This window comes from Aethalodelphis obliquidens, unplaced genomic scaffold (assembly GCF_003676395.1).
Source record: "Aethalodelphis obliquidens isolate GAN/ISIS:26980383/991018 unplaced genomic scaffold, ASM367639v1 scaffold46, whole genome shotgun sequence".
Taxonomy (NCBI): Eukaryota; Metazoa; Chordata; class Mammalia; order Artiodactyla; family Delphinidae; genus Aethalodelphis; species Aethalodelphis obliquidens.
Window position 1 is genome coordinate 10247058 of NW_020837990.1, and position 24738 is coordinate 10271795.

Genomic DNA, 24738 nt, shown 5'->3' on the forward strand with positions numbered 1-24738 from the left:
TTTAATGGCTCCAGGAGCTTAGTAATGTCCCCTTTTTCATTACTGATACTGGGTGACACGTATCTTCTTTTCTCTTTGGTTAGTATTTCCAGAGGTTTATTGGTCTTTTCAAACAACTTTATTTTGTTTTTATTTATTTTTCTCTTGTGTAAGTTTTTTCCTGCCTTTTTATTTATTTATTTTTGGCCATGCCATGAGGCTTGTGGGATCTTAGTTCCCCGACCAGGGATCGAACCCGCGCCCCCTGTAGTGGAAGCACAGAGTGTAACCACTGGACCTCCAGGGAATTCCCTTTTCTACCTTTTTAATTAAGAGCTCTTCAGCAGTGATTCCTAACCCTGGTCACCAATCCAGAATCAGCTGTCACTTTAAAAATCCCGGTTGCCAAGGCCTCAACCCTGCAGGTATGGACTAATTAGACTTCCCTGGACCCCAGATGCTTTTATGCTTGGAAAGCATCACAGGTGATTCTGATAAACATACAGTCACAGCTTAGAACTACTTCTTCATAGAACTTCCATGCCTACTAGTAAGGTGGCTTTTACATTGTCCTCAACACACTGAGTTCTGTGGTTTCATAAAGTCTGTAGAATCTTCTGCAATGATAGTTTACCGGCTTTTATGCTTTCTGAATTAATGTATTATAACTTTGGTGTATTCCTCATGTTGTGAAGCTCAACTCTGATGGAGATATAGAAAAATATATTTTTTTCTGTGTAATTAACCTTTCTTTTAATTACCATAAACACATCAGTTCCTTAAAGTTCGCTCACAGGCTCAGCATCTCAGCTATTCAGTCATTACACTGCTTTTCCCTGAACCTTTAAAACAATTATCCACATTCTCTTAGGCTATTAAACACTAAATTGACATAGTAATCTACTACACATCAGAGTGGAACTGCCTTAAGAGATTTTCAGGGCACTTTCATGTCCTCCTCCTTTCAGCCCTCTTGTTTGCTGCATTGCCCAATAGGCTGCTGGCTAGTTTACCTGATTCCACAACCTCCTTGTTGTGTATAACTGATTGGCCATTTACAGACAAGTGAATGGGTCTTACAAGGTAGAGACCTGGTCTCCTCCCTTCTCAGATAAGATAAGCCTGGATTGTTCCTGCTATGAGGAAGACAAGAAATTGTGACATTAAGCAATGAAGCAGGAATATTAACTTTGAGTAGGAGAAGGGGACAGAAACCTTCTAAAGAATCTAGGTGACTTGGGCGACGAAGAGCAGCCCCCACTCGACACAACTAGAGAAAGCCCGCACACAGCAGCGAAGACCCAGTGCAGACAAAGACAAAGTAAATTAAAAAAAAGAATTTAGGTCACTTGGAATTGATAAGCTGCTACCTAGGTACTGAGGGATTGCCAAGAGTGTGTGCTGGTCCTTGTATTAATCATGTTCATGGAGGTATGACCAGTTTTCTATCTAGAGCCCTAACGGTGGGCTAGAGGTATCACTCATGCCAAAGATGGTCTTCCCAAATGAGCATTTAGATTTTAACAGTAAGGATGGAACCCCCAATGATGACAGGAGTAGCATCATCATTCACTAAGTCATCTTGACCGTCTCTACTTAGGGAATAACCAGACCTCACTCATGAGGTGAACAGTTTTACAGCTTTCCTGATTCATAAACCACTGCTGAATCAGTGTGTCTCATGAAGATGTAGTTCATGGAAAGAATATTGGCATCGTTAGCTAACAACTGAGTTCCAATACTGGCTAAACCTACTTTCCTGGTCTATAAAACCAAAAAAATCCTTAACCTTGCTGTTATGTTCTAAGGGTTAAAAGAAACAATAGATGCAGCAATGACTTGGTGTAAAGTATTGTTAGCTGCAGGTCTCGTGTGGAAATGTCTTGTGGGGCAAGGTCTTTAAGGCTTCTCCTTGGCCTATGTAGGGCTCACAGGTGGATGCTAAATAACTGGGACGTAATGTAGACATCCAGGGTGCTGTAGGTCTCTGGCAAGCGGATGTGATCATATTTTAGCCAGTCTGACTGGAAGAGAGATGCTGAAGGGATCCGGGCCTATGCTGGATAGAAAAATTACAGTATCTCCTGTCGGGTTCTTTTCTTGCTTTGGGTATATTTTTTCTTTAATCGTTTTATTGAATGGCCTAAACTTGATAGGGAACAGTGAGTCAATAGCTTTCTTTTTGTTTCCAGGGCTACCTTCCCGTATGATCCTTTGGCTGTCCTTTCCCTGAGAACTTTATTGTCCCGTTTGAGTATGAAAAGGATAATTTTCATGTATTACAGCGTCTGGACCAGTCTAGATCAAAAGTTCACTCTCATCCATTTGCTTCAGTGCTTCTCCCCTCATCTTAGTCCAGGCCTCAGCCTGAAGTTCGGGGGCTAGCAGTAAGGAAGGAGCCGTGGGATGTTTTTCTACTCCCCTGCTCCGTTCCCCTCCTAACCCCCAGCTCTGGCAGCCCTAGAGCCTGGGGGAGGAGAGTTTATAGCAGAAGAAGGCAAAGGACAGTGTTTACTTTTTTGTTTGTTTGGTTGGGTTTTTTTTCTGTTTTTTTTTTTTTTTTTTTTTTTGCGGTACGCGGGCCTCTCTCACTGCTGTGGCCTCTCCCGTTGCGGAGCACATGCTCCGGACGCGCAGGCTCAGCGCGGCCATGGCTCACGGGCCCAGCTGCTCCGCGGCATGTGGGATCTTCCCGGACCCGGGCACGAACCCGTGTCCCCTGCATCGGCAGGTGGACTCTCAACCACTGCGCCACCAGGGAAGCCCCAGTGTTTACTTTTTAAAGAAATAGTTTTGTTTCTAATACACTCTTGTTCTTTGTTATGGCAAGAATCCAGTTACTAGCTCTTGGGTGGGGTATTTTATGGGTTCTTCAGAGAGCTCTGTAGAAAACTTCCAGATCATTCCCTGATATGGCTTTTGGACTTCCTGGCTGGCCTCTTCCAGTCCCTCTCAGCTCCTGCTCTAGTCATTCACACCGTCCAGCAGCGCTCTAGGACAGTGTCACCCAGACTGCCTGCCCCAGCAGCCATCTGGGCTACAGAAAGCTTACCATCCTTGCCCCAGTAAAAGGCAGAAGGGTGGGTGCTGCCACTCTGCCCCACTCGAGCCAGCCCCCTGCTGCAGGCTGCTCCGGTGGTAGTCAGGCACCCTCCTCTGTGCCTCCATAGCCCAGGAGTTTCTGCAGCTCAGCACAGGTGTGATGGGTGTGTTTCAGATACCCATCTTCCCTGCTGGGAACAGCTCCATCTGTGAGTGGTCCTTCTGAGGTCCATCTCCACCACTCCTCACAGGGAAGGGTAGAGACACCACAGTCCTCCCAACTGTTACGAATTCCCTTCCGGGAAGCCTCCCTAATGAGTCTGGGTGTTTCTCTTATGTAGGTGTTGGGTGTGAAGGCTGACCACCAGTTTGGTTACTTCTTAGCAGCAGTGGGGTGAGCCCCTGTCTTTAGAATCCAGGGCATGTATCACCCATGGGATTTGGCTTTGAGGCACTATTCAAAATTCTGGACAACAACAAAACAGTCTGTACACATACTATAAATGTGGCAAGGTAGCAAGAACAACTGGCTTAAAAAAATAAATCCATCAGTTAGTAGAGTAGAATGTGATCCCAGCTTCTTTCAGTTCCATATCAGAGGCCAGTGACTGCAAACATTTCCCTAACTCTGAGTTTTGTATTATCCTAACCCTCCCTGGCTGCTAAGACACGTCTCCTTTCCAGAAGCCCATAAAACTATTTCTTACTTTCCTCCCATCCCAAAATGTGTCTAACCCTTGGGACTTTTCCCTTAGAGCTAGTCTCAGAGGCTCAGAAGGGTAACAGATGAATGTTTTGATAGGGACCTTCTGAAATGCCTTCTCTGCTAATGATGAAATGTTCAGACCCAAAGGAAGGCCGGTGGAGAAGACAGCACTGAACATATCAAATTCTAACTGCATCACGTTTGGCGAGTCCCCGGGTTATTTTCTTACAATGCTTTGCACATAATAAAAGCTTTTGCCTTGAAACATCGATTGATTGATGTCCCTTTCTGTTCCTAATACATATGACAACACACCTCTCCATGTGTAACCACAATAAAGAAATGTTTTTGATGTTGATTTGCCACAAATGCATGAGAAAAGGCTGAACTGAAGCTAAGATTTAATTAGTTCTATTTTTATTTCTCATTATTTTCCCTACAACGCAGGTAGATAAAAACAGTGGCAGTTTTTGGTGAAAAGCATCTTATTCCTCAGACTCTTTCTATAAAAGTAGATTCTGGCCAGAATGCAGATCACCTTTCCTTCAGGGGATGACATGCCATTGACTGCTTGGGAATCAATCAACAGTCCCTGCCCCACTCCTATCGTTTTAAAAAATGCCTTTGGGGACTTCCTTGACGGTCCTGTGGGTAAGACTCCGAGCTCCCAATGCAGGGGGCTCGGGTTCGATCCCTGGTCCAGGAACTAGATCCCACATGCATGCTGAAACTAAGTAGTCCACATGCTGCAACTAAAAGATCCTGCGTGCCGCAAGTAAGACCTGCCGCAGCCAAAATAATAAGTAAATATTAAAAAAAATGCAGACCTTGGGGGGCTTCCCTGGTGGCGCAGTGGTTGAGAGTCCGCCTGCCGATGCAGGGGACACGGGTTCGTGCCCCAGTCCGGGAAGATCCCACATGCCGCGGAGCGGCTGGGCCCGTGAGCCATGGCCAGTGAGCCTGCGCGTCCGGAGCCTGTGCTCCACAACGGGAGAGGCCACAGCAGTGAGAGGCCCGCGTAACGCAAAAAAAAAAAAAAAAAAATGCAGACCTTTAAAAAATTTTTTTCAATGCCTTTGTGTCCTTTATAAAGGAGAGTTAGGAAAACAGGCTATTTTTTTTCTTAATAAATCTTTAGTTTGTGTCCAGTTTCCTTGCAGAGGAAGCCATAATGACATGCTGATGAAAAATGCCATCAGCACCTGCACACGTGGGATTAGGATGAGGGCTGCAGGTCACCAGCAGGACCAGGTGAGCCACCTGGCAACAAAGATCCTGTTTAGACCTCAACAAACGCACGGAGCACAAGATTTTTCTTTTAGGTCTTTGGTTTTTTCTTCTGCTTGGGTGCTAGTTTTTCCTTTGGTCTGGTAGATTGTCTCAGTCACCCATCCCCATGAAGCAACAGGATGGGGTGGGTGACAAAAGCCTGCCATGGCGTCCAAGCCTTGGATTCAAGTCTCATCCAGCTAATTACTCACCGTGGGCATGTTGCCTAAATTCTTCATTTTCTCATTAGCAAAACAAATAATATCTGTTCTCCCAATCTCAAAAAAAAAAAAAAAAACCTCAATATAACAGTAAATAAAACACAAGATATGTGAAAGTGCGTTGTCATCTCTTAAACCCTACACAACTGTGTGGTAGGGACATGGCCCAGGGACAAGGTGTTAGGAAAGGTGGAGCAGGCTACTGTTTCGGTCAGCTGACCTCCTGTTCCTGGCCTCATGCTTGGCTTCCCTTGGTTCTGAGAACGGAGACAACATGCTCCTTCCTACTTCACCAGCCTTGTCTTTTACTTTTTTCTCTCTCTACCTAGAGTTGCTATCCATCCTTTAGCCTGTAGGCAGTTATCATTTCCTTAGGGTACCCGCTCATTTAACCTGACTAGGTTAAATTGTTCCTATTGCATGATCTTATAGAATCATGTAGCTTTCAGGATTTGTAAAGTTTGTCACAACTACAATTTGCATTGATGTGATTTCCCATTAATATTTGTCTCCCCTAATTGCCTATATGAGGGGCAGGGATACATTTTGTCCTACCGTTTTATTCCTGGTTGCTAGCACAATGCCTAGCACATGGTAGGTGCTCAATAAATATTTGTTCAAAGAGTGAATAAACGGCCAGATGGATGAATAACAAAATGAGTCCTTCTTGTAGATCCTACGGAATCCAAGGATCACTCTTGGATATTTGAGCTTCACCCCTGAATGAAACTTGGCCTAAAGATCCTTGAAACATAATCAAGAAGGGGTAGTTGATAAAATGGGCATTGGAACCAGAGAAGGCCGGAATACAAATTTGATGCAAACTGCTCTTTTATACTCAAAAATTTATTTACCTAAGAGTCATTTGGATTTGTGTATGTCAAGTGGACATATACAAAAGGACATACTGGGAAAGGAGCTTTCTGGAGAAACTGTGACTCCTAGAGGATGCTATTCTGGGTGAGAAGGTAACTGAGTCAGGTGCTGAAGACGAAGTTGCACCTGAGCAGACTCATTTCCTCAGGAAAAAAAAAAGAAGGGAACTGGTCTGGGCCGTGCCGGCAAACTTGTTTATTCTTGTGTTGGTGCGTGCACATTCTGTGGTGGCTACCTCAAGGTGCCAGGGCTATGCCAATGTTATTTAATTGAGAAGGAGAGGCATCTGAGCACAAGCAGTACAGCCTCAAGGCAAAGCACAGTACCAGCGTGTGGAGGGAGGGAGCTCCTCAGTCCTGTGAGCAAAAGGTGCCTCTGAACTTGGAAAAGGGACATATCTGGGGACACTGGGAACCATCACCCTTAGTTGTTCTCCTGTGGGAATTGTCGACGGGGTCAGTGACTCTCAACTGATTAAGGCAGTGGGAGGCAGATGGTAGCCAGAGGATCAGGGTGGACACGCAGGGTAGTTTCAGCTGATGAGCAGGTTTTTGAGCAAGCGGGAGGCTCCTCCTTGAGGACTTGCAGAAATGCCTGAGGAAGACCTGGCCCAGGCGGTCAGGAAGCAAAGGAACTTGGGTCATTGTTGTGAAAGGGACTTTACTGGTTGCCACAGCCTAGGTAGTTCTGCTGACATTTGGGTTAAAATTTAAGGGATTTATAATGTGATTTTGCATATGGTAAAAGACATTTCCGAGTAGCTGATAATTCTCTCCACATGTACGCCCACATTGGGCAGTCCTTGGGTACAGCCACAAGGACTGATGTATTGTGAAGCTCCCTTTCAAATCATGCACCCGAGACTGAAAATGAACCCAAGGAGGGTCCCTGTCCTGAGGTGACATAATATCACCAATAATTCATTTTCATTTGCAAAGGCATATCTTTAGCTTTTCTGTCTTCATATCCAGTAGACTAGGTTTTCTAGGTTGAACGCTATTTTGTAATATGTTTTCCCTAGTAATAAAAGAATCAAGTATATAATTAATGTTATGAGTTTAAAAGTATTTTATGTAAATAAAATCTAAATCAGATAAACTTGTCTTTAGAAACTGTGCCTTGATTTTTCATTCTGAAATTAGGATCACCATATCACCAAGATAGTCAGATTCTTGAACAAATGAGACAGTGACTACCACCTCTAAAATGAGGCAAGCAAATATAGAGTGATGGAGGTTAAGGAAGAGAGAGGATTCTCCTGACATTCCTCTGTTCCATAGATTTCTTGGCAAAGCTTGTCCTAGATGAACAGGATCCTAGGTCTTGGCATTAGGTGGAACGAGCGATCGAACTTCTCCGCTGGAGCACAGGATGGTGGGGCTGCTGTAGGGACAGCCATCTGCACAGAGGGCACATCTTCTTTTCCCAGGCAGGCCGAGGAGATAAGGAGTAACCCACCAAGGGCCAGGAAAACACCAGCAGCCCAGCCCAGCTAGAGGGCATCTCCAAACTCCCACCAAGGCACAATCTCAGGGACGCTGTCATCCCAGAAGTCTTGGATTGTGGCGCAGGCCGCCCAGGAGACTGGAAAGAGGGGAGTGGCCAAAGCTGATGCCTCCAAAGTCCCTCCCAGGAGGCAAAGCCACCTCTGGAATACCCATCTGATCCTTGAAACTGGAAGCATTGGGCCCCAAAACCAGAGAGCAGAAGCCCCAGTAGTCCCAGCCCACGGGAGGCTACCATGAGGATGCGGGATGCCTGGAGCTCCAGGGGCAGAGACGAGAAGGACTCAAAGGCCTTACACACAGTGGCAACTTCCTCCTGATCTATGCAGACCTCCCAAAGTCCTATGATGCAGGTCTCCATTTCGTTCAGCTCCAGACTGAGAGTTTTCCATTGGGGCAGGATGGTGGTGACACATGAACAGACCCAGCCAAGCAGAGAGAGGAGCAGTCCCCCAAGCTGGGCTTTCCCACGGAAACTCCAGGCCATGGTTGCTCCCACCACAAAGGAAAGGCAGAAAGAAAAGGAGGACAGGCGGCTTGGTGACTGGTCAGCAGGCAGGACTTCTGGGGAGCTGAGTGGAGTCCACTCAGCAGCTGAGGCAGGTGCCAGGAACTTGGCAAACTTTGGGTTTAGAGGGTGTACCCAAGATTGGATGTGGGTGTGGATTCTGGGGGAGGGTCCCATGAGAGGCAAAAAAGCCAGACAGTAAGCCATCAATACATATTTGATGAGTGAATTCATACACTTAAATCACTCCCCAGTTCCGAGAAGATGAGAATGATGTTCTGGGAATATACATTGATGTAATCTTTCTGGAGGGTAACATGACTTCATGTTTTACACTTTTAAATATCTGCATACTTTGACCCAGCACCCTACGTCCAAGAACTTACCTTAATTTACTGTGAATATATACCAATATTTATGAAAATATCCACTGAACTAGTGTTAATAATTGTATATTATTATGTACAATTTAGGCAGCTGTTTTAAATTGATGTAGAAGAAATTTTAATGACATGAAAAATGCTTTTGAGGCTTCCCTGGTGGCGCAGTGGTTGAGAGTCCGCCTGCCGATGCAGGGGACACGGGTTCGTGCCCCGGTCCGGGAAGAGCCCACATGCCGCGGAGCGGCTGGGCCTGTGAGCCATGGCCGCTGAGCCTGCGCGTCCGGAGCCTGTGCTCCGCAACGGGAGAGGCCACGGCGGTGACAGGCCCACGTATGGCAAAAAAAAAAAAAAAAAAAAAAAAATGCTATTGATACGTTGTTAAGTGAGAAAAGCAGTGACCAAACAGTATATAGAGTATATAGAATGCAGTTTCACTTTCACAAAAAAGCGCATATATCTGTATCTATGTGTGTGTATGTATCATATACCACAAAATGTTAACCATGGTTATTTTACTGGAAGGATTATGGATAGTTCTTATTTTCTTTTGTTTTTGTCTTGTGCTTGTCTATGTATTTTATACATTTTTACAAATTTATCATTTAGTATTTTTGTAAACAGAAGAAAAAAATTCCCAAATCCAAGGAACCTATCCAGACCCAGAATATACCAGGAGGGAAAGCCCTTCCTCCCCAGTCCCCTGCTGCTGCTGGGACAACAGCTATAAATAGATGGTAGTCACACCAGCTTCCATTCCTATTTGTTGCTGCTGCCAAGAGGCAGGTTCAGACAGGAAAGGCAATAATTTGCATTTACTGAGTGAGGCTAAATACCAGACTTTTGGCCAGATTCTTTTTTTTTTTTTTTAACATCTTTATTGGAGTATAATTGCTTTACAATGGTGTGTTAATTTCTGCTTTATAACAAAGTGAATCAGTTATACATATACATATGTTCCCATATCTCTTCCCTCTTGTGTCTCTCTCCCTTCCACCCTCCCTATCCCACCCCTCTAGATGGTCGCAAAGCACTGAGCTGATCTCCCTGTGCTATGCGGCTGCTTCCCACTAGCTATCTATTTTACGTTTGGTAGTGTATATATGTCCATGCCACTCTCTCACCTTGTCACAGCTTATCCTTCCCCCTCCCCATATCCTCAAGTCCATTCTCTAGTAGGTCTATGTCTTTATTTCCACCTTACCCCTAGGTTCTTCGTGACCTTTTTTTTTCTTTCTTAGATTCCATATATATGTGTTAGCATACCGTATTTGTTTTTCTCTTTCTGACTGACTTCACTCTGTATGACAGACTCTAGGTCCGTCCACCTCACTACAAATAACTCAATTTCGTTTCTTTTTATGGCTGAGTAATATTCCATTGTATATACGTGCCACATCTTCTTTATCCATTCATCTGTTGATGGACACTTAGGTTGCTTCCATGTCCTGGCTATTGTAAATAGAGCTGCAGTGAACATTGTGGTAATGACTCTTTTTGAATTATGGTTTTCTCAGGGTATGTGCCCAGTAGTGGGATTGCTGGGTCGTATGGTAATTCTACTTTTAGTTTTTTAAGGAACCTCCATACTGTTCTCCATTTATAAGCAGCTCATGCAGCTCAATAGCAAAAAAACAAACAACCCAATCCAAAAATGGGCAGAAGACCCAAACAGACATTTCTCCAAAGAAGATCTACAGATTGCCAACAAACACATGAAAGGATGCTCAACATCATTAATCATTAGGGAAATGCAAATCAAAACTACAATGAGATATCATCTCACACCGGTCAGAATGGCCATCATCAAAAAATATAGAAACAATAAATGCTGGAGAGGGTGTGGAGAAAAGGGAACACTCTTGCACTGTTGGTGGGAATGTAAATTGGCTAGATTCTTTATCCTTATTTAATTTTCACACCACCACTGTGAGATACATGTTAGGTAACTTGCCAAGGTGCACCAGCTGGCAAGCAATAGATCCAACTCCTGAGCCAGGAGGCTCGGACTGTGACATTTCCTATTCTTGTCTCCAGCACCAGAACAGAGATGCCTCCTGCGCTGCGCCTGCCCACTGGTGACACAGCATGCAGGCATGGGCTCCTCTTTATGGCAAAATATGGAAGAAAATTGAGATTTATTATATTGAAGACATAGATGTTGACCGATGTATTCTCCTGTACATATTTTAACCTACTGATTGCCCTGTGGTACACTACGATGTGAAAAAGGGACATGGGATAGTCAGCAAGGAGGAAGCGTCTGAAAAAGCAGTATCTTGACTTTACCCGAATGACGTCTCAACAACTAAGCGGCCTGATTAGCTTATCAGTCTTGAAGGGGTGGAAGGAGGTGAGCAGAAACTTCTGGAATGCCTTTTTTCTTTCATGTTTTATTATAGAAAATTTCAAACACATACGAAAGTAGAGCAAATGGTATAAAGAAATCTGATGTACTATCACCCAGCTTCAGAAATTATCCACTCATACCAATCTGTTTTCACCCATACCTGCATCCACCACTCCCCCTCCCTCCCGTAATCCTATCTTGAAGCAAATGGGATGCTCTTTTAAACTGTAGGCTCCTTCTGCTGCTTTTATAACAAGCGCATGTTCTAATCAAAACGATGACAAAATATTATGCATCTCTGGAAAGTGTCTGCTTGTACTATATCCATCCAGATTTGTGTCTGTTACTTAGCTTCCTGAATCCAGGCATGCCACATGTGTGTGAGACATGTGGTCAGGAGGAATCCTTTCAGACATTGTTCCTTATTTCTTCGACTTTTCTTCAGAGCCCTTTCTTGGTAATTTATGAAAATCTGTGAGTCAGGAGAGATACAAACCACGATAAGCGTGAAATATGAAGGAGGTCAGATTAGTGAGGGAAAACAGAACCCACTCATTTGTTAATTTCTTTTTTTAAATTTTAATTTATTTTTTATTGAAGTATACTTGATTTACAATGTGTTAGTTTCTGGTGTACAGCAAAGTGATTCAGGTTTATATCTACCTATATATATATATATATTAATTCTTTTCCATTATAGTTTATTACAAGATATTGAATATAGTTCCCTGTCCTATACAGTAGGTCCTTGTTGTTTATCTGTTTTATACACAGTTTGTATCTGCTAAACCCAAACTCCTAATTTTTCCCTCCATAGCTTTCCCCTTTGGTAACCATAAGTTTGTTTTCTATCTCTGTGAGTTTGTTTCTCTCTTGTAAATAAGTTCATTTGTAACATTTTTTTAGATTCCACATATAATTGATATCATATGATATTTGTCTTTCTCTGTCTGACTTACTTCACTCAGTATGATAATCTCTAGGTCCATCCATGTTGCTGCAAAAGGCATTATTTCATTCCTTTTTATGGCTTTTTAATCCCACTGTGTGTGTGTGTGTGTGTGTGTATATATATATATATATATATATATATATATATCTATCTATCTATCTCACATCTTCTTTATCCGTTCATCTGTCAGTGGGCATTTAGGTTGCTTCTATGTCTTGACTATTGTAAATAGTGCTGCTGCGAACATTGGAGTGCATATATCTTTTCGTATATTAGTGTTTTCTCCAGATATATGCCTAGGAGTGGGATTGCTGGATCATATGGTAACTCTAGTTTTAGTTTTTTAAGGAACCTCCATACTGTTCTCCATAGTGGCTGCACCAATTTACATTCCCACCAATGTAAAGGAGGGTTCCCTTTTCTCCACATCCTCTCCAACATTTGTTATTTGTAGACTTTTTGTTGATGGTCATTCTGACCAGTGTGAGGTGACACCTCATTGTAGTTTTGATTTGCATTTCTCTAATAATTAGCGTTGCTGAACATCTTTTGATGTGCTTTTTGGCCATCTGTATGTTTTCTTTGGAGAAATGTCTATTTAGGTCTTCTGCCCATTTTTTGATTGGGTTTTTTTGTTTTTGTTGTTGAGTTGTATGAGCTCTTTGTGTACTTTGGAAATTAAGCCCTTGTTGGTTGCACTGTTTGCAAATACTTTCTCTGAGTCTGTAGGTTGTCTTTTCATTTTGTTTACGGTTTACTTTGCTGTGCAAAAACTTGTAAGTTTGATTAGGTCCCATTTGTTTCTTTTTGCTTTTATTTCTGCTGCCTTGGGAGACTGACCTAAGAAAATATTGCTATGATTTATGTCAGAGAATGTTTTGCCTATGTTCTCTTCTGTGAGTTTTATAGCATCATGTCTCATATTTAAGTCTTTAAGCCATTTTGAGTTTATTTTTTGTATGGTATGAGGGAGTGTTCTCACTGCATTGATTTACATGTGGCTGTCCAGCTTTCCCAATACCACTTGCTGAAGAGACTTTTTTTCTCCATTGTATATTCCTGCCTTCTTTGTAAAAGATTAGTTGACTGTATAGGTGAGTGGGTTTATTTCTAGGCTCTCTATTCTGTTCCATTGATCCATATGTCTCTTTCTGTGCCAGAACCATGCTGTTTTGATTACCTTAGCTTTGTAGTATTGTCTGAAGTCTGGGAGGGTTGGGCCTCCAGCTTTGTTCTTTTTCCTCAGGATTGCTTTGGCAATTCTGGGCCTTTTGTGGTTCCATATAAACTTTAGCATTATTTGTTCTAGTTCTGTGAAAAATTTTGTGGGTAATTGGATAGTGATCTCATTAAATCTGTAGATTGCTTTGGATAGTATGGCCATTTTAACCATATTAATTCTTCTAATCCAAGAGCTGTTCATTTCTTTTTATTTACTCAAGTGTTCATTCATGCCTGCATGCATTGTCTGTCTGTGTGTAGCAATCCTACTCCATTCCCTATGCTCTTTTTTCTCTCCTTCCTAAGTCTGGCTCTCCCCTGTCTCTTCCTGGAAACTTGAGGGATAGTCCTTAGCTTATCCAGTGCTCAGGGAGAGGTGGAGCTTCTGCAGTTGTGTTTGTGGGTATTCATGGCTTAATTTCCTGGAGGAAGATTCCAGAACCTCAACCTGACACCTCCTTCCATTCTTAGTTCAGATTACTTATTACTGTGGAACCTCCCTGATTCAATCAGTGACTGGGTGCTCCTCCCCCAATATTTCCTCTGCCCTTTGTACCTCCTTAGAGGTGGATTAAGCTTCCAGGCCTGTTACTTGCACAGACTCCTTCCAAGGCCTGCACTTAATTTTGTATTTGTTATTTTATATTTTTTTCCTTAAAGAGTCCTCCGCCTCCTGGCAAGTATATAAAATTTAGGCCCTACCACATCTGGATCAATCCCTCATCTACCTCAAAGATAGTAATGATCATATTTTCCTGAGATTATTTATTCACATATTTTGGATTCCCAGCCTAGCACAGTGTCCATCATATAATAGTTGCTCAATAAATATGTGATACAAATTTTCAGGAATTTCATTTGCACATCCTTCTTTCTCACTGGGCATTTATTAGTAGTAGCATTTAGAATTCAAAGAGAGGCTGACAGGTCTACCAAACAGAAGTTTGGTTGGTTTTCTAGGGAGAGGCGATTCCCAAGATGTTATGGCTTCCCGTCTCAACCCCCTTTGCTCATGTCACAGGAAGCTGCCCCTGCATCACTAGGATAAGCAGATTGTTCCACAGGCACTTAAAATTGACAGGGACCTTAGTGTCAGCATCTACTTGGGGGTCCACCGTCACAAGGTACCTTTAAAAAAATTTTAAAAAGCATTTTAATCAAGGCAGTACATGTTTATTGTAGAAAAATAGAAAAAAACAGGGAAAAGAAGAGAATAAATACCATAAATTCACCCCTAAGAGAGTTAAATTGGTGTACTTCCTTTACCTTTACCTCTATATATGTATCTATATCTACTTATTTTTTAATACTGTACATAGTATATTGTGAAAATCTTTTAGTATGTAACGCATTTATATGCATATATGTATACATACATACATATATCTTATAGTATGTATGTAACACATTTAAATAATGAAACAATTTTTTTAAAGTTTTGATAAAATTGATTTGTAATCGCTGATAGAAAGTGCTAAGTATCATGTTCCAGTCCATACAGTACTAATGTTATTTATACCTAGGTAATATAAATAATATAAACTTATAATATATTTAATAGATGTTATATATGTATATATATATACTATATATAAAAGGAGTGCAATTATGAGCATACTTTTATTTATAATGAGGTGATTCCACTTCCTTGCACAACTGCAGAGGGCACCATTCACATAAACTCTGATGGCCACTGAGGCCCATGAGAATGAATATTTAACGAAAAAAGATCAAGATGGGCTCGTTAGGTCTTCAAGGCTAGATAAATTTCACAGGTAAGCGTTTTGAAGCTGAGAAAAATTCAGTTGTGACTGGTTATTAAATAAAAACATTTTCTTCTAGTGAAAACCCGGCGGGAAAAGGCAAGCTATTTGAAAATGAGCAAGGAGAAAACGCGTCTCCGCACAGTTTGCCAACTACGGGACACCGTGAAAAGTCCACGCTAGGATAGCCGCGGTGCCTACTGGGAGTTGTAGTACGAGCCTCGCTTTTCGTGCGGAGGTCTGGGCCCCGCGAGACTCCGTTTCCCGGCAGGCCGCGCGCCAAGGCCTCCGGCGGGACTGGAGCTGCCGCGCTGGCTACAAGAGAGTGACTCTGCCCGGGTTGCTTCTTGTGGTAGCGATGGCCTCGTTCGTGACGGAAGTCCTGGCACACTCGGGGAGGCTGGAAAAGGAGGATCTGTGCACTCGGATCAGCCGCCTGACCCAGCGGGTGGAGGAGATTAAGGTGAAGCCGGGGCAGCTGGCGGCTGGCTATAAAGGGACGGAGGGAGGAGTAGAGCCATGGCAGCCAGAGTGGATGCCAGCGGTCAGGCGTGGAAGCCGAGTGGGAGGAATGAGGAGTGGGAGGGCTGGGAGGTATGTGGGCCGAGGAGGGGGCTTAGAGGGAAGCCCAGACCGGGGTTGGGGACTGCGGAGGAAAGGAGGCGGGACAGTGGAGAGGAAGAGGCGGTGACTGGGGCAGCGTTGGGAGTGGGGTTAGGCTGGGGAGGGATTGGGGGGTCGAGGTAGAAGGCCGAGGAGACAAGCAGAGCAGGGGAAGTGGGACTGGAAGCACGAGGTTTCTAGGGAGGGAGAATAGGAGCGGGATAGAAATGAGGGCAATCCCGCCCACCCCTCATCGGTGTGTGATTTCCTCCTCTGTCCGATTTGTGGATGAATATAATGGCTTTGGGAGGATTGTGCCGTTCTCCTCCATCCCTGAAATTTTTCTTATTAAAACCTATCGATATTTTATTAAACTCTCTTCTCCACCTCCAGGCCCTTGAGACTACGATGTTATAAAACACGTGAATAGCACTTCTTTGGACCCTGCTGTCTTGAGATTGATACAAAAACAAAAGGCACAAACCACACGCAGTTCCACTTTGTACTGCTATCTTTACCTACATTTGTATTTGCCCACATCTTTGTTGCTTTCATTTAAAAAGATGTGCACATATATATGGAATCTAAAAAAAAAAAAATGGGTCTCACAAACTTAGGGGCAGGACAGGAATAGACACAGATGTAGAGAATGGACTTGAGGACACGGGGAGGGGGAAGGGTTAGCTGGGACAAAGTGAGAGAGTGGCATGGACATATATACACTACCAAACGTAAAATCGATAGCTAGTGGGAAGCAGCCGAATAGCACTGGGAGATCGGCTCAGTGCTTTGTGACCACCTAGAGAGGTGGGATAGGGAGGGTGGGAGGGAGGGAGATGCAAGAGGGAAGAGATATGGGAACATATGTATATATATAACTGAGTCATTTTGTTATTGTAAAGCAATTATACTACAATAAAGATGTTAAAAAAATAAAATAAAAAGATATGTACCGTGTAGGTCTGGATTTAAGGGAGCCATTTTGGCACTGTACCATAAAGGCACAAAAATGTTTTTATTTTACCAAAATGATTTCCTAAATGTTAAGTATTCATGTCACTGGCATCTCTTCTTTAATATGGCTTTAGGATTTTTCATCACTTTTTAATTTTTATGTTTTTGGTACGCGGGCCTCTCACTGTTGTGGCCTCTCCCGTTGCGGAGCACAGGCTCGGAACGCGCAGGCCCAGCGGCCATGGCTCACGGGCCCAGCCACTCCGCGGCATGTGGGATCTTCCCGGACCGGGACATGAACCCGTGTCCCCTGCATCGGCAGGCGGACTCTCAACCACTGTGCCACCAGGGAAGCCCCATCACTTTTTATATGATGGAAAGAGGGCAGGCTATTAAGCTACTTTAACATGGCACTCAAGGCTCCTCCCTGTTCTGGACCTAACTTTCCTTTCGCTAGTTTATTTTCCCTGACTTGAATCTTCAGACAGTTGAGAATTACTTTTTATACTCCAAACAGGCCCACTTTTTTCCTAGTTCCCAGATTTTACTTATGTTGCCGTTTCTCCATCTTTAACCTATTAGTATTTCTACTCATTTTTCAAGTTCCATCTCAGATATAGTTCCCTGCATGAAAAATATCCCCATTTTCCCTCAGGCAGAGGTGCTCTGTTTCCCAGTTGTGCTCCTGGAGGACATTAACTCTGTTGCTATATTACATTTCTCTATTCTGTATTCTGAATACTTAAGTGCATACTGTCTTTCCTACCTAAAAGGAATTTATTTGTGTGCAAGCATAATTTATTCATGTGTCTTTCAAAGCATTGACTAATTCAGTGCAAAGTATTCAATAATTTGTTTGCATTAAAGGAGATAATGGAACTCAAATCAGTTTAGGCTTTTAAGGGACTTCCATGGCGGTCCAGTGGTTGAGACTTCGCCTTCCAATGCAGAGGGTGCGGGTTCAATCCCTGGTTGGGGAGCCAAGATCCCACATGCCTCGCAGCCAAAATACCAAAATATAAAACAGAAGCAGTATTGTAACAAATTCAATAAAGACTTTAAAAATGGTCCATATCAAAAAAAATCTTAAAAGAAAATTTAGGGTTTTAAGATTAGGCCTTACAATTTTATAAGCAAGAGAATAGAAATTCATAAATCCATTGAGGTATACAGATTATGGGTTTAATTTATCCATTTACTTTTTTTTCTATTAGGTGTGATTAAAATTAGTGGCTATAGTCTGAGCTGATAATAGTTCAAAATGAGAATTTTTGTCTCTTCGTTTCTCTTTTTCAGTGTTTGTACAACTCTTGGGCACTGTTGGCATTTGGTGATCATTGCCTTCTTGTACCCTAGTCGTGTTATGGGACTCTTAACGGTGGGAGAAATGTGCTTTTTGAGGAAACCCGTTGGCTTGGAGGGAAAGCGAATGGGTGTGGGTAACTGGCAAGAAGGCCCTAACTTGGAAGATACCTAATAGAAGATGAGCTATGTATTTTAACAGAGTTCCCTACTCATCTCATTGTAATTTTTCCATCCTATATAATAGGGCGAGGTATGCAGTATGATCAGCAAGAAGTACAGTGAATTCCTGCCTAGCATGCAAAGTGCACAGGACCTGGTTACCCAAGTGGATAAGCTATCTGATGACATTGACCTGCTGAAATCCAGGATAGAGAGTGAGGTAAGAATAGTTTGTTATTAGGGTAGGTTTGTAGGGAGGCAGTTCAACTTCCTGATTTCTAAGACAATTCAGTTTTATACAACTTTTAAAGACCTCGCTTTCCTTATTGGTAAATGGAAGTTGAATTAGATGATTTTAGGGTAACGTCCGGTTTTAAAACACAAATATTTTCCAAAACTATACTTTAAACAATTTCTTTTTTATGGTAAAAAAAACATTTTAAGCTATAATAATAATGTCTTACATTTTAATAGCACTTTATAAATTAAAAAATAATCTCAGGATTTTATTGTCTTCATAATAAAACGAAAACAGATGAAGCATAGAAGTGTATAATTTGGCCTTTTCCCTTATCTCCTACTTTAAAATGCTTATCTCTCTTAATGGCCAGCATTCTCTTATATCTGCAGCTGGCCTCAGCATATTAAAGCTGCAGCACAATCTTTTCTTCCGGCCTTCTTCTGGAAAATTGGCTCAGATCGCCAATCACAACCACTCTACTTCCTGTCATAAAGCCACTTTCCCTGGACATGCAGAAAATCCCTGCCCGTCTTGTACTGTGTCACTTTGTGGGGCTAGTGCTTGCTATACTTCTTATGGAAAGTCTGGCAGGTTTTAAGAATGTTCATCACGTTTGCCAGAGCGCTGTCATCGCAAAGAAGTAAGCCTGTCTGGAAACAGGAATATCCATTTTAAATTTAAAAATATTTAATAATTTAAAAAATATTTTTCACATATATTATCTCACTAGGATTTTTCCCTTGCTGTTTCCTTTTAGGAAAAAAAAGCAGTTGAAAAAAATCAAGCTGATATTAGAGATTTAAATAAAGTAGGTGTCTTGTACCTCAATTTCTAAATTATCAGTCAGGGTGTATTGATATCCAAAATCAGGATGTTGAGGTATTCTCAAGGTCCTAAAGGAAAGACACCAAGTCTCTTCTCTATGTGATAGTTACCAAAGAAGGAAAGAGAACAGATGTATTTTAAAAAATTCTCTATAAAAACTTGAATCACAAGTGGGGAAACGACTAGCTACCTAGAAAATCTATTTAACAGTGAGTTTACCAGTCATTCTGGTTAGAGGTTTGAATAAAAATAAATCCATTACTCTACAACTCTGGCACAGTTCAAATAATATTTTCAAAGTGTATTGTCAGACAAATGAGTCAACAGTGCAATCTTAGACTGTGCTGTTAGAAATGAAGTGTCTGGAACCAGAGAGTAATGGGCTCTTTGTACGTTTTGCTGGCCAGATTATGGCTGGTGAAATTTATTCAGTTCTGGTTGTTACGTTTTGAAAGTGACTGGTCTCGATGAGAGGGTCCAGGCCTGAACACTGTACCATCTGAAGAACAATGAGGAAACTCAGGGTGTTTAGCTTCAATGAAAAACATGTCCAATATTTGCAGCCCAGTATTTTCGTATGGGAGAAAGATTCAAATTTATGGCTAGAGAAGGGGAATTAGATTCAATAGGTGGACGTTATAAAGGTGTTTATTGAGTTTATATATATATTTGTTTATATATATATTTGATATATTTATTGAGCATCTGCAAGGTGCCAGATACTGTGGTAGTTGGTGAACTAGACAGTGTTTTATTTCAAAATGTGAATCTTATGCCTGTTATAGATGAATAAAATAGTGTGATATACACTAAAATTGGAATAATCCAGTTAAAGAGAGCAGATATAGCTAAGGATGGCTTTCTGTAGGAAGTAGTGTCCAAACCAGAATCTGAAGTGGCAGGTAATTAAGCAAAAGATGAAGGAGGAATGTTTAGGCAGGCATAGGGGACAGCATGGTAGAGGCATGGAGGTAGTGGAGAGGTGTCACTTTTGGAGAGCTGCAAGTATTCCATATGACAGATATTTAGAGAGTGTGGCGGGAGGAGACATGAGATGAGATTAAAAAGGTAAGCAAGGACTGTGTGTATCAGTTTAAGTAGTAAGGACGTTATCTTGATTGCCCTGTGGAAGCCATGGAAGAGTTTAAGCAGGAGAGTGATGTCAGATTTGAGTTTTAGGAATCCCATTCTGCTTGCAGTCTGAAGAAAGGACTTGAGGGAAAAGAGACTGGGAAATGAGAAGGCACTTAAAGCATTAGGAGGCAGTTAAAGTAATCGGGCAAGACAGGATGCAACGTGCTCCATCGTCAATGGCAGTGGGGGTGGAGAAAAGTGGACGAATCCTAGGGACTTTGAAAAGATATAGAATCTCTGGCAGTTGTTGATATGGGGGGTGAAAGACTACGGAGTCAAAGATAACTGGGGAACTAGGTCATTGATGTGTCATTCACTGAAACAATCTAGAGGAGGAGTAGGTTTTTGTTGAGTTTAAATATGGGGTGCCTGTGGGGTCTACAAATGGAGCTGCACAGTTGGATTGTGTGAAGATGGAGGCTAGACTGTTGTAAAGAAAGCTGGGGGCCGGGCGGGAACTTGAAATGCAGTGGCTTAAACAAGATACATATTTTTCAATCGTAGTGTCTAGGCTAGCAGGCTGATTCTACAACCTAGGGCCTGGCTACTGTAGTGTAGTCTGTGTCAAGAACTGTGAAGGACAGTTTATTACTCACAGCGGTAGCCAGAGGATGAACGTTTTTGCACAGTGCTGCAAGCCCCAGTTTCTACAGGGCGGTGTGCAGTGGACTGTATGGATGGAAGAGAACTTCTGTTCAGGGAACCTGAACCTTTTCTAACGGGTAGTGAGCATGCTGGCTTTTTGCTATGGAGGAAAACGCCATCTCTGTTTTTCAAGCTGTTTACTACACAAACATTTTTGAAAAGATAGTCCAGAACAAAAGACAGTCAATTGCTTCACTTGCAAGATAGTGCAGAAATGTGAGAGACTCCTAAAGAATTGTCTTCCAACGGTCTGTAGGCAGCGGAATTGGCAACACCTGGTGGCTTGTTAGACGTGGAGGATCTCAGGCCCCATCCCAGACCTACTGAATCAGAATCTGCACTTTAATAAGATTCACCAAGCAATATGTATGTATGTATGTTATAGTTTGAGAAACACTGCTCTAGGATTTTGTTGTTTGCATGGTTGATGTTGGTCTCTCCCCATGTCCAGTTATAGCTGCAGGTTAAGGTCAAATAGAGGGAATAGAGGAGACACATCTGTTTTCTTAAGACTTAGTAATGGTACACATCACTTCTGCTTATATTGCATTGGTGGGATCTTAGACACATGGTCACACCTGACTGTGCAGGGCACTAGCACATATAGTCTAGCTGCGTAGCCTTGCGCTGTTACTGTGGGAGAGTGGGAGAATGGATTTTAGAGGATAGTTGGCATGTCACGCCATCCATATACATATTTGGATGTTAGGAAAATGGTGTGGACATGAGGTAGCTGCGCTTAGAAGTTGAAGCTATGGGAATGAATGAGATTGCCCAGAGAGAGCGTGGAGAGGAGGGCTTTTCAGTACAGGCACAGCTGGTATTTGGGGCCGGACGTTCTTTGCTGTGGGGGCCTATCCGGTACCCTGGAAGGTGTTCAGTACTAACCCTGGCCTCTACTCACTAGGTGCTAGTAGAGCGCCCTCGATCGTGGCACGCCAGATGTCTCTAGACATTGCCAAACGACCCTGGATTAGGGTGGGGTAAAAAAAACGTTTATTTTTTGAGAACTGTTGGTTCAGAGTAATGAGAGGGCCAGGGAGAAAGGAATATCAGCGTGTGTGAAGTGATCAGAGGGGAAATTTCTCTCCCAAAAGAAGATGAAAAGGAATGGCCAAAGAAGCAGGAGGAAAATGAGTAGATATGGGTGTCATAGACTAAGGGAAGGTGAGTAGCAGTGTACTGATGCAAGGTAATACTGGTGACATAGGCTTTGGATTTAGCAGCAAGGATTTGCTTGGTATTTTGGCACCAACTGCTTTGGAACAGCTTTGGTGGAATGGCGGGGGTAGAAGCCAGATCACGTGAGTTATAGAGTGAATGAGAGGTGAGAAAGTAAAGACAGCGAGTATGGATCACTCTTGCAAGAAGCTTGTTTGTGAGAGGGAGGAGAGAAATCAAGTAGCTACCGAGAAATAGGGTGGTTGCTAAGGTGGAGGATACTTTTTCATAGAGTTGGGGGAGATTTTAAATCATATTTAAATCTGATGGGAGGAGCCACGCTCTAATAGGTATTCACATAATTGGAATGGAGCATGACTTAGGGAGAAGTAAAAGATAGAGAAGAGAGGAAATAATTGATAGTGCAAAGTCCCTGAAAAGGTGGGACAGAATGGGAGGCGGATTCTCACTCAATGTAGAGAAATCTTTCTATTAGTTAGAACTATTCAGCTGAAGAATGAATTATCACTTGGCAGTGGGGATACCAGTAATCCAGGTGGATGAGTTCTTTGATGAAAGATAACTGCTTAAACTAAGAATACATGGTGACACGAGGATATTATGTTGATGGGAACGGGTATTCCTGCATAGGATAAGGGTTTGGGCTAAGTGGATCACTTAAAGTCTCTTCCTACTACATTCTGTGATTTTTATTCCAGTCTTAACCAGCATTTAAATTTCATCATGAATTATAGTCACCTAATAAAGCTTATTGATTACAGTAAAAGTTTCATTTCTCAAGTATAGTATAGCTTAAAAGTACTTGTCTTTGGTGTGTGACTTAGGTCCGCCGGGATCTTCACGTATCAACTGCTGAATTTACAGACTTGAAGCAACAGTTGGAAAGAGACTCGGTAGTCCTAAGTTTACTTAGACAGCTACACGAGGTCAGTATACTCAAATCAAACTTTAGTGTTTTGGTGGTGAGAAAGTTATTTTTTTTTTCCAATTGTCTTATCATTCAATGGGTATCCCCTATGTGGTATTTTTTCATAGTTTAAAAATAAACAAGCAGACAGACTTGAAATAGTAGGACGTATAAAATAAAATACCTGATAACTATACTTATCTTTTCAGTTTTCTACTGCTATTGAGGAATATAATTGTGCATTGGCAGAGAAGAAGTATGTTACTGCTGCTCAGCGTCTAGAAGAGGTATTAAACACTTTCTCTAAAGCATGAGCAATTAGTACTATTCTTTTTTTAAAAAATTAATTAATTTATTTATTGGCTGTATTGGGTCTTTGTTGCTGCGCGCGGGCTTTCTCTAGTTGTGGCGAGCGGGGCCTACTTTTCATTGCAGTGGCTTCCCTCGCTGTGGAGCACGGGCTCTAGGTGCGCGGGTTTCAGTAGTTGTGGCACGCGGGCTCTAGAGCACAGGCTCAGTAGTTGTAGCGCACGGGCTTAGTTGCTCCACTGCATGTGGCATCTTCCCGGACCAGGGCTCGAACCCATGTACCCTGCATTGGCAGGCGGATTCTTAACCACTGTACCACCAGAGAAGTCCAGTACTATTCTTGTTTTCAGTAAATTTTGTGTTGCATGTATTCCTTATCATTATACAAATATATTCTAATTGCCTAGAGTCCAGATGAAATGTTAACAATGATTCCATTTCACTACCAGGCACAGATATGCTTGAAGTTATTAAAATCCAGAAAATGCTTTGATTTAAAAATACTGAAATCTCTCAGCATGGAGCTTACAATACAGAAACAGAACATACTTTATCACCTTGGAGAAGAGTGGCAGAAGCTGATTGTATGGAAGTTCCCGCCATCAAAAGGTGCTGCTGACCTCAGGTGGACTGCTTTGCTTAATCTGCCTGAACCAGTTTGGCCTCTGAATATATTCCAAATATTTTATGTTGGGAGAGAGGAAGGTTTCATTTATTAATCTCCCAATTCTATATTGAGTTCTCATGTTAAGCAGAATGCTTGTTAGGACCAAAATGCTTGTTACTTCCCATGCATTTCTCTTTCTGTCCCTTTCACTGGGAAGGAGCAGAGAAGAGAGAAGATGATTGGGAGGGGTCCAGGTGGCGCGGCTGTGGTAGAGGAGGTGGTAGCACATTAAGACCACACAGTTTCCACTGCATCGTAAGATGTGCCCGTTCCCAAAGCTCTAATCCCAACAGTTTATCTTTTCTAGAAAGCTTAAAGAAGCTGTTCAACCATTCTTTCTCTCTTGCTAAGGAAAGGGATAGGAGTTTGGCCCAGTTTTTTTCAGTTGTTGGAGAAAAATGGTGACAAAATCATGAGATGGGGGATGCTTTGCAAGATGAAGAAATAGGATAACTCTGGCCCTGGCTTTTATTTATACTACTTGGCTCTCAGCCCCTCTGCCCACCTCTGGGTGTGAGCCCTCTTTGATATCTTGTTTACACAAAGTAAAACCTCTGAGGGTATATGGGAAGGACATGCCATTAAACCTGGTATATTTTCCAGCATTTAATCTTGAAATTTAGTCTGTTTCAGGGGAAACCTCACAGTCTCCCCTTGCTCCCTTTCCCATATCCACTATGGCCTTCAAATACATTGTATATGTATGTGTGTACACACACGCATGCGTGCGCACACACACATACACACACTCACACACACATACCCCACCCTGTATGTATTAGGTATTTTCAAGGAAGTCATCTAGAAAATTTTAGATTCTATTTCCAAGCAGACTGTAAAATTAAGAGGAGGTGGCAGGTGTGTTAATTCTGTGTTGTAACACACCCTGTTAAACTTGTTTGGCAGGCTGTTCTCTTTACTTCATAAGAGGGAACATAGAATAGGAGGCCTTAATTGAAACTAGGATCTCACTTTTTATTCTTTGCCTTCATTCTGTCATTCAGCACATTCTTTTTTTAAATTGAAGTATGGTTG

General features: G+C 42.3%; 2 protein-coding genes and 1 pseudogene across 2 annotated transcripts in view; 1 reads left to right on the top strand and 2 right to left on the bottom strand.

The window, feature by feature from the left end:
• Nucleotides 1-7393: 7393 nt before the first annotated feature.
• On the bottom strand, nucleotides 7394-8085 carry CLDN25 (claudin 25). The gene is given in 2 exon segments (XM_027081874.1): nucleotides 7394-7764; nucleotides 7767-8085. Coding segments are annotated over 2 exon segments (690 nt in total).
• Nucleotides 8086-15036: 6951 nt separating this feature from the next.
• The window catches only part of ZW10 (zw10 kinetochore protein), a 32384-nt gene continuing 22682 nt past the window's right edge, over nucleotides 15037-24738 (top strand). Inside the window, exons 1-5 of the mRNA XM_027082273.1 lie at nucleotides 15037-15235; nucleotides 17879-18013; nucleotides 22645-22746; nucleotides 22937-23014; nucleotides 23486-23645. Coding sequence (XP_026938074.1) covers nucleotides 15131-15235; nucleotides 17879-18013; nucleotides 22645-22746; nucleotides 22937-23014; nucleotides 23486-23645 — 580 coding nt within the window. The 5' untranslated portion in view covers nucleotides 15037-15130. The remainder of the gene's footprint in view (nucleotides 15236-17878; nucleotides 18014-22644; nucleotides 22747-22936; nucleotides 23015-23485; nucleotides 23646-24738) is intronic.
• On the bottom strand, nucleotides 18022-18642 carry LOC113607148 (60S ribosomal protein L36a-like; annotated as a pseudogene).